This window comes from Sus scrofa, chromosome 1, assembly GCF_000003025.6.
Source record: "Sus scrofa isolate TJ Tabasco breed Duroc chromosome 1, Sscrofa11.1, whole genome shotgun sequence".
Lineage (NCBI taxonomy): Eukaryota > Metazoa > Chordata > Mammalia > Artiodactyla > Suidae > Sus > Sus scrofa.
In genome coordinates, this window is record NC_010443.5 from 176,766,506 (window position 1) to 176,781,038 (window position 14,533).

The 14,533-nt window shown below is 34.2% G+C and overlaps 1 protein-coding gene across 7 annotated transcripts in view; it reads right to left on the bottom strand.

The window, feature by feature from the left end:
• MDGA2 (MAM domain containing glycosylphosphatidylinositol anchor 2) overlaps positions 3,540-14,533 on the bottom strand; it is an 824,968-nt gene continuing 813,974 nt past the window's right edge. For 4 of the 7 annotated variants that reach the window (XM_021074087.1, XM_021074085.1, XM_021074091.1 and 1 more), the window contains 2 exons: positions 6,905-7,010; positions 3,540-3,940 (listed from right to left, as the gene is read on the bottom strand). In XM_021074087.1, the coding sequence (XP_020929746.1) occupies positions 3,852-3,940; positions 6,905-7,010 (195 nt within the window). In that variant the 3' untranslated portion in view covers positions 3,540-3,851. The remainder of the gene's footprint in view (positions 3,941-6,904; positions 7,011-14,533) is intronic. The other 3 variants (XM_021074074.1, XM_021074094.1, XM_021074079.1) reach the window with 1 other exon arrangement.

Consider the following 14,533-nt stretch of genomic DNA (forward strand, 5'->3'; position numbering starts at 1 on the left):
TACCATCAGTTTAACCCATTATATGACATTGTGGGGACCATGCATTTTTCAAATCTCTTAAAGAAAATTTAATGGTAGGCTAAACTTCTAACCTACTAAGTGCTATGAATCACATAAAACCAGAAACATTTTAATCCAGGGATACACAGCATATTGCATTTCATAATGGAAATAAAAAATAGCAGGAAACAAAAGAAAAAAAGAAAGCAGGGCTAAGTATGTGTATAATGTATGTGAGGAAAGAAAGATTTTGTTAAAAGCACAAAATAAAAGTTATTTTTAAAATAATGTGTATTCAATAAATATTTAATATGAATCTTACAAATATGAAGGGGATATTATTACTATTGAAAAGTAATAACATTGGGTATAATTTGACACTTTTGGAAACTTTGGTGGATTTCAATAACTAAGATGCCATCGGTTTTAGGATGCACAATTATTTTATATGCCGTTATACAGAAATGCTGGTACTTGTAATTAACATGGGCCTGATTAAAAAGATGTTAAAATGTGCAGAAATAAGCATCTTTCAACTGATGAAACAGAGTAATGCTCCTAATTAATTGGGATCAACAACTAGCAGGAGATTACATGGTATAATCTTTCTCCCAGGAAATTAAAAAAAGCTCCATTGCCTAATGCCTTCCTATGAAAGAACAACAACAACAAAATATTGGCATAAATTATGCTTAAAATGGATTATCAAAGAGGAAAATGGGAATATATTGGAGAGTTCAACTCATATACAAAAAATATTAGGAAAAAGAAGGCAGTTGGTAAACAGGTAAGTGCGGTAAAGTTGTCATTATTATAACTAATGTTAAAGAAGGGAATACTTAACAAATCACATTTTACTTATGCCAACCTTTAAAAAACTTCTGCATTTTTATCCATTACCTTTCGATTAAAGCAACTAAACATTTGATCTGGAGTAAAAAACATTGATTCTAAATTTTTTGGTTTATATATAAGTGATTCAGAACCTATTTGAGTTATATATTTTAATGTTTTACCATATCAATAAATCTAATTGCTTTGCAGTTCTTCTGATTACCCCCTTTTGTTCTTAATAGTCACCCACAATTTCTCAAACATTTAATCAAAAATACTTTTTGAAGTACCAGCCAGTTCTCATGAACTTCTGAAGGCTTGTATATTCTTATTGTGTGAAAGGTTATGGAAAGACTTGAGGATTTTATGAATGTTTAGTAGTAGAATTGAATTTTTTGCTTATAGCAAATTTTTTTGTGCAGGATGCTGAGGAGAAAAGACTTGATTGTTTTCCTGGAATGGACATATGTATCTCCAATTCTGAATGCAGATTTTTTTGTTTCTTGCAAAAACCTCATTCAAACAAAGATCAAGGAAAGAAGATGGCAATGAGTTAAGCCTCTCTTTCGATCTAGAACAATTTTATTGATTTTATCAGAAATGAGTTTGGAGAAAATCAACTTAAAAATAAGATCTGCTAATATGGGATAGTGAAAATAAGTGGTAAATTGCCACATTAAAATGCAAGTCAAGGTAAAGGGAGATTTACTAAATATTAAGCTACTTGTCTCAAATATCATTTGCTTTAATCTCTTTGGTTTGATAAAATAGATGCATGACTTCAATTTTGAAATTTTTTTATATGCCTGATTTGTTCAAATAAGTTATAAAACTTTTTTATTCTATTTAATTTAAGGAACTTGATTTAGCTCAATTCCATTACTACCTACACATTCAGACTGGTCTCTTCTTTAACTATGAAAATACACGTTAAATTCCTAGTTCATTTTGTTTCGTATTTTCCTTTCAAAAGCTTGACTTTTTTTTACATGTATTACAAATAAGAGAGAGTACATCAGGGATTTCCTATGAAAATTTCTTTTTGCAGACATTAAGGTATATGAAGTAGTAAAGACTTATCCCATGGTAACATAACCAATAAACTGTATAACTATTCTCATTTTGGTGATAAGTGAACATTGTTCAACAAACACACATACCGCTTTTCATACCTTACCTGGAAAGAGGCTTTATTGAACATAGCTGTAAAATTATCTTTTAAGTTGAATTACTGAATTTGCACAAACATTTCTACAGAATTTTTTTAAAAAATCAAGCTTTGTCATTTTTCTACATTTTGTTGTGCTTTTTATATTAATATTTGCAAATGTTATAATTTAATGCTTATATCCCAATTACTTGCATATCAGTTTTTTTTTTAAATCCTGGGGTGTTGAAAGAACATAATAATAATAATATTCTTCTTTAGACAAAAGTCTTTTTAAATGAAGTTAAAAGCTGAGATAATTTAAGGAAAAAGATCTTCAAATTTTCATAACCAACAGGTTTAAGTGAAATTTACAATGCATTGGAAAACTGGCTGGCTAAAGGTATGATTTGTCCTCAGGTAGCTCAAAATCATTTTTACACGTTTTTGTTTTTTTGTAAAAGTGTTTTTTTAATCTTGGTAAAATAATAAAATAATATTTCACAATTTGCACAGAGTCTGACTAAAGGGCAGAGGCATATTACCCTCAGTGTTTAGAATAAAGCCAGATTTTTCAGGCCCAGTTCCGCTGTAGAGTTTGTATGCACTGCAATCACAAACATTTTCTTGTTCCCTCTAAAGCTAGGACCAATTTCATTTCAAATGGAGGTTAGAGTAAAAAAATCACTCTTGCTTTTAACCACCTTCTGCGCTAAGTATTATCTTAACAACCTTTTGCTCTGGTTGACCCATTTAATAACCTGGAAGAAAAAAGTGTTGCTCCCATGTCTGGTCTCAATGGAAGTTATTTTCTAATGGACAATAAGCCGAAAGGCCATGGCTGTCTAGGAGGTCAAACAATAAATATCTCGTCTGCATGGGCTTACGCAGCAGCTTCGGTCCTTTCTTCTTCAGAAGCGGCTTTGTTGTCTTGCCTGTAATTTGCACATTTAGGCTCTGTAGTTTGTTTATAAAATAGTTTTACACAAACCACTCTTAGCAGTGCAAGCTTCTGAGTTGAAAATTATTCAGGCTTGTTTCTTTGAAGGCACTTGGTTTCCATGGCAATTTATAAAAGATGGTGGTTTGGTTTCTTCGTTGGAACAGATGACTTAGTTTGGGTGTTCAAGTGGCCGCAAGCAAACTCTGATAAGCCTGTGTAATATGTAAGCCCAGGTTTACCATCCTGGATAGTAGTGCATGCAAAAAGAGACAGCATACAGTTATCTAGCTTAGCCATGGGAGGAAAACAAATAATAATAATAATAATAATAATAATAGTGGGATGGGGATCAGGTGGGGAGGAACATGAATGTTTTAAATAATTCTGAGTTTGGGTTATTTTCAAGGAAGGGTAACAACCAAAGGTAAAAGGGCCTACATTTATTTAATTCTCTATGCAAAACCTTCTCAAAAGGAAAATAAATGCCAGCTCTTCACGTACCCTGTTTACAGTGAGGTTTTTGTTGGCAGGCCATTAGGTTTCCATGGTAACAAGCAAACTATTCATTTGAAACAAAACCAGCCATGACTTTGTGCTTTGACAAGGATTTCTATAGCTTTTTTTTTTTTTTTTTTTTTCTGAGTTCAACCAGATGACGCTGTAATCTTTTTTAGCCACAAAAGCACCTGAAGGTCTCTTCTCTACTCAGGTCGATTTTCTTCTATATGTAGTGCGGAATAAGTTATACTTCCATGATGTCTTTTTATCCCCAGTGCTTAAAAAAAAATTTGTTTTTATTATTTTATTTTTGAGTCAGTAGTCAGTGGAGGAATCTTTGGTAGTTTGTTTTTTTCAGTGTCCATTTACAAAGACTCTTTCTTCATGCTAGTGCCTGGTGAATCTTTTATAGCCTCTGCCAGGGTAAGGTCACCTTCGAGGACTTAAGATAGAGATGAGGACGATAACCGGAAAAAGCCATATATGTACTAAAATTCCAACAGCACCATCAACGGAATCTAAAGACAAGGAAAATAAATGCCAAGAAACAAATAAAAAAGGAGAATAAGTATTCCATGTAGCTACCAGTACAGCTTTGGTGAACTGATAAAACAATTTCAGTTTATGGAAGACGTTTATGGAAAATATATTTTTGCTTTATTAATCAACTTCATTTCCAAGACAAAACAGAAAATAACTGGAATATATGGTGAGGCTTTGGATAAAATTAAAATGCTTTCATATTTTAAATGATATTATGTGCTATGAAAACCTTTTCAGAAGGTGAACCTGTTCATGTGAATCTGAGTTCTGCCAGCCACATGAAGGCATACACACAGATAATTCTCAGGAATCTAAAAGGTCAGTTTTTCTTTTCTTGGTTGCTTTCTTTTTTTTTTTCTTTAAGCTCTCAGAAATGTTTACACTTAAAGATCACCCAGAGAAAAACTACTCTCTATGAAAACTAGGTAGGGATGTTATGTTGAGAGAAATTAACTTCTGCAAACAGTGAATTATATATGTTTAGATCAGTCTATTATTTACCAATTGGGTAAATATTTTTGCCCTTAGTGTAACTTTTAGAATTATTATGAAGTCCATTCTAACTAAAAAAAATCTCTTCCATCAATCCACCTTGAGATTCCTGCTATAGCTGGTATTTCAAGTAAACTTCATGTCCAGATGATACTTCTTAGAATGTATAGCTTACATATAAGGGTTAACATAGGCAAACACAGTAATTCACTCGCCTGGCTTATGTTATAAAACAGCATTCATCTAGGACCAAGGTGGGCTTTGAAAATAAGAGACAGATAGTTTCAGCTTTTGACTGCGTGGTAGGCCATGGTACTGCATTTACTGCTGGAGGAGGGCCTGGGAACCTGAGCAGGTAGGACAAGGCTTTTGGCCTCCAAGCATGTTTTGTACTTAGAAATTAACATTAATTTGGAAGTTCCCCTGTGGAGAAGTGGGCTAAGGATCCTGCGTTGAAACAGTAATTTAATATTCATCAAACACTATTCATCAAAATAAACCTAATAAGTGAGTTAAATAGATATAACGTAACAGAATATTTTCTCATACCAAAGAAAATATTTTTGCTTAATTAGAATTGTTTCCTCTGATTTACAGAGGCTAAATATATCTCCAGTAAGTATAGCTATATCTTACTTAAAATGTATACATTTTCCTGGATTTAGTAGTTTAAGAGAACAAAGCAGACTATAAAAATGTTCTGTTGTATAAAAATAAAGTGCCTATGGAATTTCATAGTCATTTCACTGGGGCTACTCTTCTGCTTTCTCCTTTACAGGGAAGCAAATTCTGTTCTTTCTTCCTCATTTGGAAAGTTTAATTTGATTTGTAATAATTTTCAGTGATTTAATTATCAAAATGTAGGAATTACATATAAGGTGGTAACTATCTTCAGTTAATGTCACTAATTCATGTGAAATTCTTTCTCCCCTGAAAATGATTGCTTTTCTTTCTTTTTCCTTTTTTTCTTTTTTAGGCCTCACCAGGGCATGTGGAAGTTCCCAGGCTAGGGGCTGAATCGAAGCTATAGCTGCCAACCTGTGCCACAACCACAGCAGTGTGGGATCCAAGTTGTGACTGTGACCTACACTGCAGCACATGGTAATGCTGGATTCCCAACTCACTGAGTGAGGCTAGGGATAGAACATGTGTCCCCATGGTACTAGTCGGGTTTATTACTGCTGGGCTACAACAGGAACTCCCAGAATGCTTGCTCTCCTGTGCCTCTGACAAACCTACTTTCTATGGGTATAACTACTGGTTGTCTAAAGCAAAAAATGAGCCAGACAGAGGGAGAAAATGTTACCAGAATTGTTACTTGAAATGCTAAGTGTAATGACAAGAAGGTGAAAACTATAAGCAAAACAGCTCATTGATATACACAATCTTAAGATTTTGTCTTCTAACAATGTTTAAAAATGGAGTTAATTCAGTTCCTGTGAGCAATCACTGGGTAGTTATACAGATCTGATTTTCAACATCCAGACTGAAAGCATTTCTCACTACACTCAGTAAAGACTCTGATTTGATTTAGACTTAATACAAAATGGATTTTTGTAGGTTTTTTTTTTTTTTTTGTAAGTGCTAAAGAATTGAGTTATTTGTGTAAATTTAGTTTGATCCATACCTCTTTAAGTGACCACAAAGTTAAAGATTCCATATGGGGCCTATGGAAATCCCTCAAATGGAGGAAGTTTTCATAGGAATGATTTTAGATTTCTCACCTTCAGGTGAATAATATAATGAGGATTTTGAGAAGGAGCCCAACAACATACAATTTCAATGTTTTTTGTGTGAACTATATTTTTTTATTTATACCTCTTTTATTAAAAATGGATTTATGGTGAAAAAATAATTTGAAAACACTGTTAAACCATAATATTCAAACCAGAATAAAAAGTAAAACCAAATTACTAAACAAGACTGTGATACAGGTAGAAAGAAATTAATTATTCCAGAACAAACTTAGGCTGCTCCATTATTTAATATATATACTAAGACTTTTGACAATATTCAGTCTTTAAAATGGTTGGCAAAAGTTAGACCTAGGAAATACATTCATAAACTCGAAGGACTAAAAAGAGATATGGCTATATAAATGTGTTGAGGATCTAGATTAGCCAAATATTTTAATAAAAGTAAAATCCTCTGAAATTAAAAATATAAATTAAAATATTAAAAAATATGAATTAAAAATCAAATTGTGCTTGCCTTATACAGACCTAAGTCAAAATTATTTTTATTTTATTTTAGGTCCGCTAAGGTCAAATACATAGCATTAAAATACTTTGATTTTAAAATATATACAAAATTTTAGGGTCTCATGCATGAGAAATTTCTCAATAAACAAACTAAAAATAAGTTAGTTTTAGCAATTAGACTATTAGTTTAATAGTCATTATGTTACTTTAACATCACATTAAACCAATCCAAGAAGAGACACTTACTCTTAGTCGTTAGGTCTTGTTTTGCACATTCTCCTTCAGCAATTGATATGTCATCAATGGCAATGTCACCTTCTATACCAGGACCTCGAATACCTTCAAAAATGAGCTACAAATATGAATGAAACAAACCTAAATGCAGAGCTTTGATTTCGGGTGAATTTTTTATTGAGAAATTGAGCCAAACCTAAAATTGACAACAATCCTGGCATCATTTATTATTGACAGTCTTTAGAATTGTTACTTATAAAAAACATAAACTTTTTAACAGAACCAATAATAAGATTTTCCTTGTAGAGCCTAGTTTTCCACATCACAATCTCTGTGTTGATTTTAAAGCAAAACTACAGCTAACTGAATAACAACAGATACAACCACCATTACAAATACTATCACTTTTTGTTTTCAGGGGTAAGGACAAATTTTTCCCTGAAATATTTTTCTGAAATAGAGTCTTTCCAATGTTCTTAAACATATCTCATAACACTGGTTTCCTAGAAATATTTTATGGATGAATCAGTTCCAGAGTCTTTGCAACAGTATTACATTTACTGAAGCCCAGAATAAGAGTTTAACTTCTCTGTTAAATTGTTTAAGCTTCTGCAGACAGTGAATAAATTCATCATATTCCCCATATCTATGCTATGATTTACTTCTATAATTTCACTTTTGACATTTTGTTTTTAAATATATGAAGATATTCATGGCTTTACTTATGTTGAGTATTTGGTGGTAGACCTTTGAGTTTCCAGTATCTATAATAGTAGTTGGCACTAAGGCTTAGTACATTAGTGTTGAAAGAATACATGAATGAAATCAGCCTCCACTCATTACTAAGTTCTGGATACAGGACAATGTAAGAATCATTAGCAACTTTTAATATAATTTTTATAGAAATAACAGTCTTTTAAAATGTCTTACCTCGCAATTATTCCTTGCTTCCAGTAAAACCTTTCATCCTGTTAATACTTAAAAAGTTAAGCTATGCATTTAATGAGTATAGACCTAGAAAAATTTTGACATACACAAAGGAAATACCTAGTTTGTTATATCCAAAGAAAAAATAGTTATAATAGTTTCTTCAACATCAAGCTAATGTGTCCATTTTAATATAATTTCTAGCCTTATTTACTTAGAAAAGTTAGAATAGGTCTATTTTTAACATTTTGTAGCTTATTTTTTCTTAAAAACTTTTATTATGGTTGATTTACAATGTTCTGTTAACTTCTGCTGTGCAGCAAAGTGGCCCGCTTATATATATATATATACACATACACACACACACACACACATTCTTTTTCTCATAATATTTTCCATCATGTTCTATCAGAAATGATTGTAATAGTTTGCATCTATTTTTATCAATGTCAAAAATTTTGGTTTCATTTTTGTCTTTTAAAGTATCTTAATATGATTTTTTTTTCCTTTTATTTTGGCTGTGCCTGAGACATGAAGAAGTTCCTGGGCCAGGGATTGAATCCACGCCACAGCAATGACAATGCCAGAAAATTAACCTGCTGAACCTCCAGGGAACTCCTTAATCTGACTTCTTAAAGGCAAATTTCTGGTGATTTTCAGAGAACTTAGGCTACATTTGTGAAGTTGATCTATTGTTCTCTGGTATGCTATCATAATTTTATCAGTCAAAAGCTATAATAAATAGGAGAGTAGAGGACTTAGTACCAACATTTGTATTGAGTTTTTTCCCCCATTGAAATATAGTCCATAAGAATAACTTTCATGATTTTATAGGAGAAAAAGGTTTGAGAAGTTTTTATTATTATATTACTATATCTATGTTGAGATAATTAATAAAGAGTGTCCAAAGCCATTTCTTTGAAAAGCATCCACTATATCTTGTATCACTGAAGACAAAATAAAATAGCAGGCCAGAGCTAAAATATTTAGAATTAAGTTGGCAGTGTATGAATTCTTAATCCTCAGAATTAGCAATGAAACATGACTTTGCCTACCTGGAAATGATGACTTGCATTTGACTTAGGACGGTGGAAAGTATCCTAAGTGTTTTGGAAAGTATCCAGGTAGGGGCTAAAAAGACCTCAGAGGACTATTTCAATTATGAAAGAGGAGTTTGTTTGCTTTTTTGCTTTTTTTTAAAGATGGTATAAAAATTCAAGAGCACTAAATATAGAAAAGGAGAAGTCATCTTAATTACTATAGGATATTCCATTTTATGGATATAACAATTTAATGAGTATGTATTGTTATCTGAACAATTATAAATAATATATTTGTCACTGAATAAATTTGATAGCTGTCCATATAAGCGTAGGAGAATTTTAGTAATTATGTGGAAATAAATCAGAGCATTAGTGGTAACTGGGATGATAAAAACAGCTTCTGACAATCAGACTCTTTGTATAGTTATAATTGGTGATTTAAATTTGACATCTTGTGATGTCATCTTGTGATAGGGGATCCAATCCAATAGGCTAGAGACAAAGCATCGTTTCCTCAGGGTACTATTTCAGCTTGAAGAAAGAAAAAGGTAACAGAGTTCCTGTAGTGGCTCAGCAGAAACAAATCTGACTAGCATCCATGAGGATGCAGGTTCGATCCCTCACCTCACTCGGTGGATTAAGGATCCAGAATTGCCATGAGCAGTGGTATAGGTCACAGACATGGCTTGAATTTGGCATTGCTGTGGCTGTAGCTTAGGCTGGCAGCTACAGCTCTGATTCCACCCCTAGCCTGGGAACCTCCATATCCTCTGGGTGCACTGCAGACAAAAAAGAAGGAAAAAAAAAAAAAAGTACCATATGGTGTGTCTATTTTCTTTTAATTTCCATAGCAGGTTATTATTGAAAAGACATGGGTTATATTTTTCAATGAATTTTATTATATTTATTGTTGTACAATGATCATCGCAACCCAATTTTGCAACATTTCTATCGCAAACCCACAGCCTGTCTCTCCCCACCCACTGCGAACTGTCTTTTTGGTAACCGTTAAGTTTTTCAAAGTCTGTGAGTCAGTTTCTGTTCTGCAAAGTTCACTGTATCCTTTTTTTAGATCCCACATGTAAGTGAAAGCATATGACATTTGTCCCACTGTCTAACTTCATTTAGCATGATAATTTCTAGGTCCATCCATGTTGCTGCAGATGCCAGTATGTCATTCCTTTTTATGGCAGAGTAACATTCCATTGTGTTTATGTACCACATCTTCTTTTATCCACTCCTCTGTCAATGGACATTTAGGTTGATTCCATGTCTTGGCTATTGTAGATAGTCCTGTAATGAACATTGGAGTCATGGTTTTCTCTGATTAGATGCCCGGGAGTGGGATTTCTGGATCAAATGGTAGTTCTATTTTTAGGTTTTGAGGAATCTGCATACTGTTTTCCTTAGTGGTCGTACCAATTTAAATTCCCACCAATAGTGTAAGAGGGTTCCCTTTTCTCCACACTCTCTCCGGAACTTATTGTTTCTAGACTTTGGTGATGTCCATTTTGGCTGGTGTAAGGTGGTGCCTCATGGTAGTTCTGATTTGCATTTCTCTAAAAATTAGCGATGTTAAGATACTTTCCTGTGTTTTTTGGCCATCTGTATGTCTTCTTTGGAGAATTGTCTTTTTAGTTCTTCTGCACATTTTTTGATGGGGTTTTTTGTTTTTTGGTATTGAGCTGTAGGAGGTGTTTACATATTTTAGAGATTAATCCCTTGTCAGTCACTTCATTTGCAAATATTTTCTTCCATTCCATTGGTTGACTTTTTGTTTTGTTTAGGGTTTCTTTTGCCATGCAAAAACTTTTAAATTTAATTAGGCCTCATTTGTTTATTTGTCCATTTCTTTCAGGTTATCCATTTTATTGGCATACGGTTTCTTGTAGTAGTCTCTTATGATCCTTTGTGTTTCTCTGTTGTCCATTATAACATCTCCTCTTTCATTTCTAATTTTATTGATTTGAGTCCTCTTTCTATTTTTCTTGATGAGTCTGGCTAAGGGTTTATCAATTTTGTTGATCTTTTCAGAGAACTAGCTTTCAGTTTCATTGATCTTTTCTATGGTTTTCTTCATTTCTATGTCATTTATTTCTGCTTGATCATTATGATTTCCTCTGCTAACTTTGGATTTTGTCTGTTCTCTAGTTGCTTTAGGTGTAAAGTTAGGTTGTTTATTTGAGATTTCTTCTTGTTTTCTGTGGTAGGTTTGTATTGCTATAAATTTCCCTCTTAGAACTGCTTTTGCTGGATCCCATTGGTTTTGGATTGTTGTGTCTTTGTTGTCATTTCCTTCTAGCTATTTTTTAAATTCCTGTTTGATTTCTTCAGTAATCCATTGGTTATTTGGTAGAATGTTTTTTAGTCTGCATGTGTTTGTGTTTTTTTTTTGCTGTTATTTCCTTGTGGTTGATTTCCAGTCATATAGAGTTGTGATCAGAAAAGATGCTTGATACGGTTTCAATTTTCTTAAATTTACCAAGGCTTGATTTGTGGCCAAGAAGGTGATCTGTCCTAGAGAATGTTCTATATGCACTTGAGAAGAATGTATACTCTGTTGCTTTTGTTTGGAATATTCTGTAATTATCTATTAAGTTCATCTGGTCTAATGCATCACTTGAGGCCCATGTTTCCTTGTTGATTTTTCTGTCTGTATGATTTGTGTATTGCTCGAAGCAGGGTGTTAAAATCCCCTACTATTATTGTATTGTTGTTGATTTTTCCTTTTAAGGCTGTTAGCAGTTGCTCTATATATTGAGGTGATCCTATACTGGGTGCATGTATATTTACAACTGTTATATCCTCTTCTTCGATTGATCCTTTGATCATTATGTAATGTGCTTCCTTGTCCCTTATAATATTCTTTATTTTAAGGTCTATTTTGTCTGATAAGAGTATTGCTATTTCAGCTTTCTTTTGATTTCCATTTGCATGGAGTATTTTTTTCTATCCTTTTACTTTTGATTTGTATGTGCCCCTAGAACTGAAGTGGGTCTCCTGAAGACAGCGCATATATGGCTCTTGTTTTTGTATCCATTCAGCCAGTCTATGTTCTTTAGTTGGTGCATGTAGTCCATTTACATTTAAGATAATTACTGATATGAATGTTTACTGCCATTTTATTAACTGTTTCAGATTTGCTTTTGTTGGTCTTTTTTCTTTTCTTGTTCTCCTCTCTTGTGGTTTGATGACTATATTTAGTGTTGTATTAGGATTGCATTTTCTTATTTGTGTATGTATCTATTGTAGAATTAGATACAGTATACAGATACTTCAGTTACCCTGAAGTTTTGACATAGGAGTTTATATATATACACAAGACTGTTTAAGTTGTTGGTCTCTTAATTGCAAGTGCATCTCCAGTGTCCTGCATTTGTACCCTCCTCATGATTTCTGGTTTTGGTAGCATATTTCTGTGTGGATGATTTCTTACTCTTGTATGCCTTTATTGGTGAGCCTTGCCATTTGTAATATTTTTGCTTCTAGTTATGGACTTTTCTTTTCCACTTAGAGAAGTTCCTTTAGTATTTGTTTTAAAGCTGGTTTAGTGGTGCTGAATTCTCTTAGCTTTTGCATCTGTAAAGCTTTTGATTCCCCCTTCAAATTTGAATGAGAGCTTTGCTGGGTTATCTTGGTTGGAGGTTTTTTCCTTTCATCATTTTAAGTATATCATGCCACTCCCTTCTGGTCTATAGAGTTTCTGCTGAAATATCTGCCAGTAACCTTATTATGGTTCCTTTGTATGTTATTTTATTTTCAATAAATACATATTTCCTTTTCTCTAGCTCCTTTCAATATTTTTCTTTGTCTTTAATTTTGGTCAATTTGATTAATATGTGTCTCAGGGCGTTCCTCCTTGGGTGTATTTTATATGGTACTTGTTTCGCTTCTTGGATTTGAGTGAGTGATTACTTTCCCATGTTAGAGAAGTTTTTGGCTATTATCTCTTCAAATATTTTTTCTGGCCCTTTCTCTCCCTCCTTCTGGCACCCCTATAATATGGATGTTGGTGCATTTAATGTTGTCCCAGAATTCTCTTATATTGTTTTCATTTCCTTTCAATCTTTTTTCTATTCTGCACAGTGATTTCTACTAGTTTTTTTTCCACCTCACTTATTCATTTTTCTGCCTCCTGTATTCTACTATTGGTTGCTTCTAATAAATTTTTTATTTCAGTTACTGTATTTTGCATCTCTACTTCCTTAATCCTTAAATCTTCTATTTCTTTGCTCAGTTTCTTGTAATTTATCAATCTTTGCATCCAATTTATTTCCAAGATCTTGAATCATTTTTACTATCATCAGTCTAAAGTCTCTTTCATGGAGGTTGATAATCTCCAGATCACTTAGCTATTTTTCTGGGGTTTTTTCTTCTTCCCTTATCTGAATCATAACTCTCTGCCTTTTCATTTTGTGTTAATTTTTGGTGTGGTCTCATTTTTGCAATAAATACAGTTGCAGCCTCCCTTGCATCTGATGTCTGCCCCATTGTAGCTGAAGTTGGTACGAGGGCTTGCTATAGGCTTTCTGATAGGAGGGACTGGTGCCTGCCCACCTGTAGGTGAAACTGATTCTTATCCCTCTGGTGGGTGGTGTTTTGTCTCTGGGTGAGATTAGAGGTGGCTGTGTGCTTGGAGCTTCTATAGGCAGCCTTTTTGTTGATGGGTGGGACTGTGTTCCCACCTGGTTTACTGTTTGGCCTGGGGCTTCTCAACCCTAACACGTGGGGCCAGATTTTTCCAAAATGGCTACCTCTAGAGGAGCTCACACTGTTGATTATTCCAGAGACCTTTGCCTCTAATGTTGTTCCCCTACAATGAGCCACAGTCACCCTCTTGTTTTCCAAGGAGATCCTCCAAGAACAGCAGGTAGGTCTGACCCAGCTACCTATAGAGTCTCTGTTTTGCACTGGAAGCCAGTGAGAATGAAAGTCTGTGTGCCTTTTAAGAGTGCAGTCTCCATTTCCTCCAGTCACATGGAGCTTATGCACACAAACTCTGCTGATCCTTAACATCAAATGCTCTGGGACTCCTCCTCTTGATGCCAGATCCCCAAGCATGGGAACCTGACATGGAAATCAGAACTCACTCCCGTGCATGAGTCTCTGTGATTTTGTTACTTTCCAGTCTGTGGCCCATCCACCGGCAAGTGTGGGGTTGCTTTTATTGCATAATAATCCCTCCTACTGTCTTGACGTGGCCTCCTCCTGGTCATCTGGAGGAGGATATCTTTTTCAGTAGTTTGCAGTCTATTTTGTTGAAGGTTATTCAGCAGTTGGTTGTAATTTTGTTGCTTTTATGGGAGAAGTCCTTGCACTCTGCCATCTTAATCCTATCTTTAGAATTTTTTTGTTTTTTTTTGTCTTTTTGCCATTTCTTGCCGCTCCCGCGGCATATGGAGGTTCCCAGGCTAAGGGTCTAATTGGAGCTGTAGCTGCCAGCCTACACCAGAGCCACAGCAACGTGGGATCCGAGCCATGTCTGTGACCTACACCACAGCTCACGGCAACACCGGATCGTTAACCCACTGAGCAAGGGCAGGGACCAAACCTGCAACCTCATGGTTCCTAGTTGGATTCGTTAACCACTGCGCCACGATGGGAACTCCTCTAGAAATATTTATTTTTTGTTTTTCTATGTTCTGAAGTCCAACTGCTATGCTATATAAAT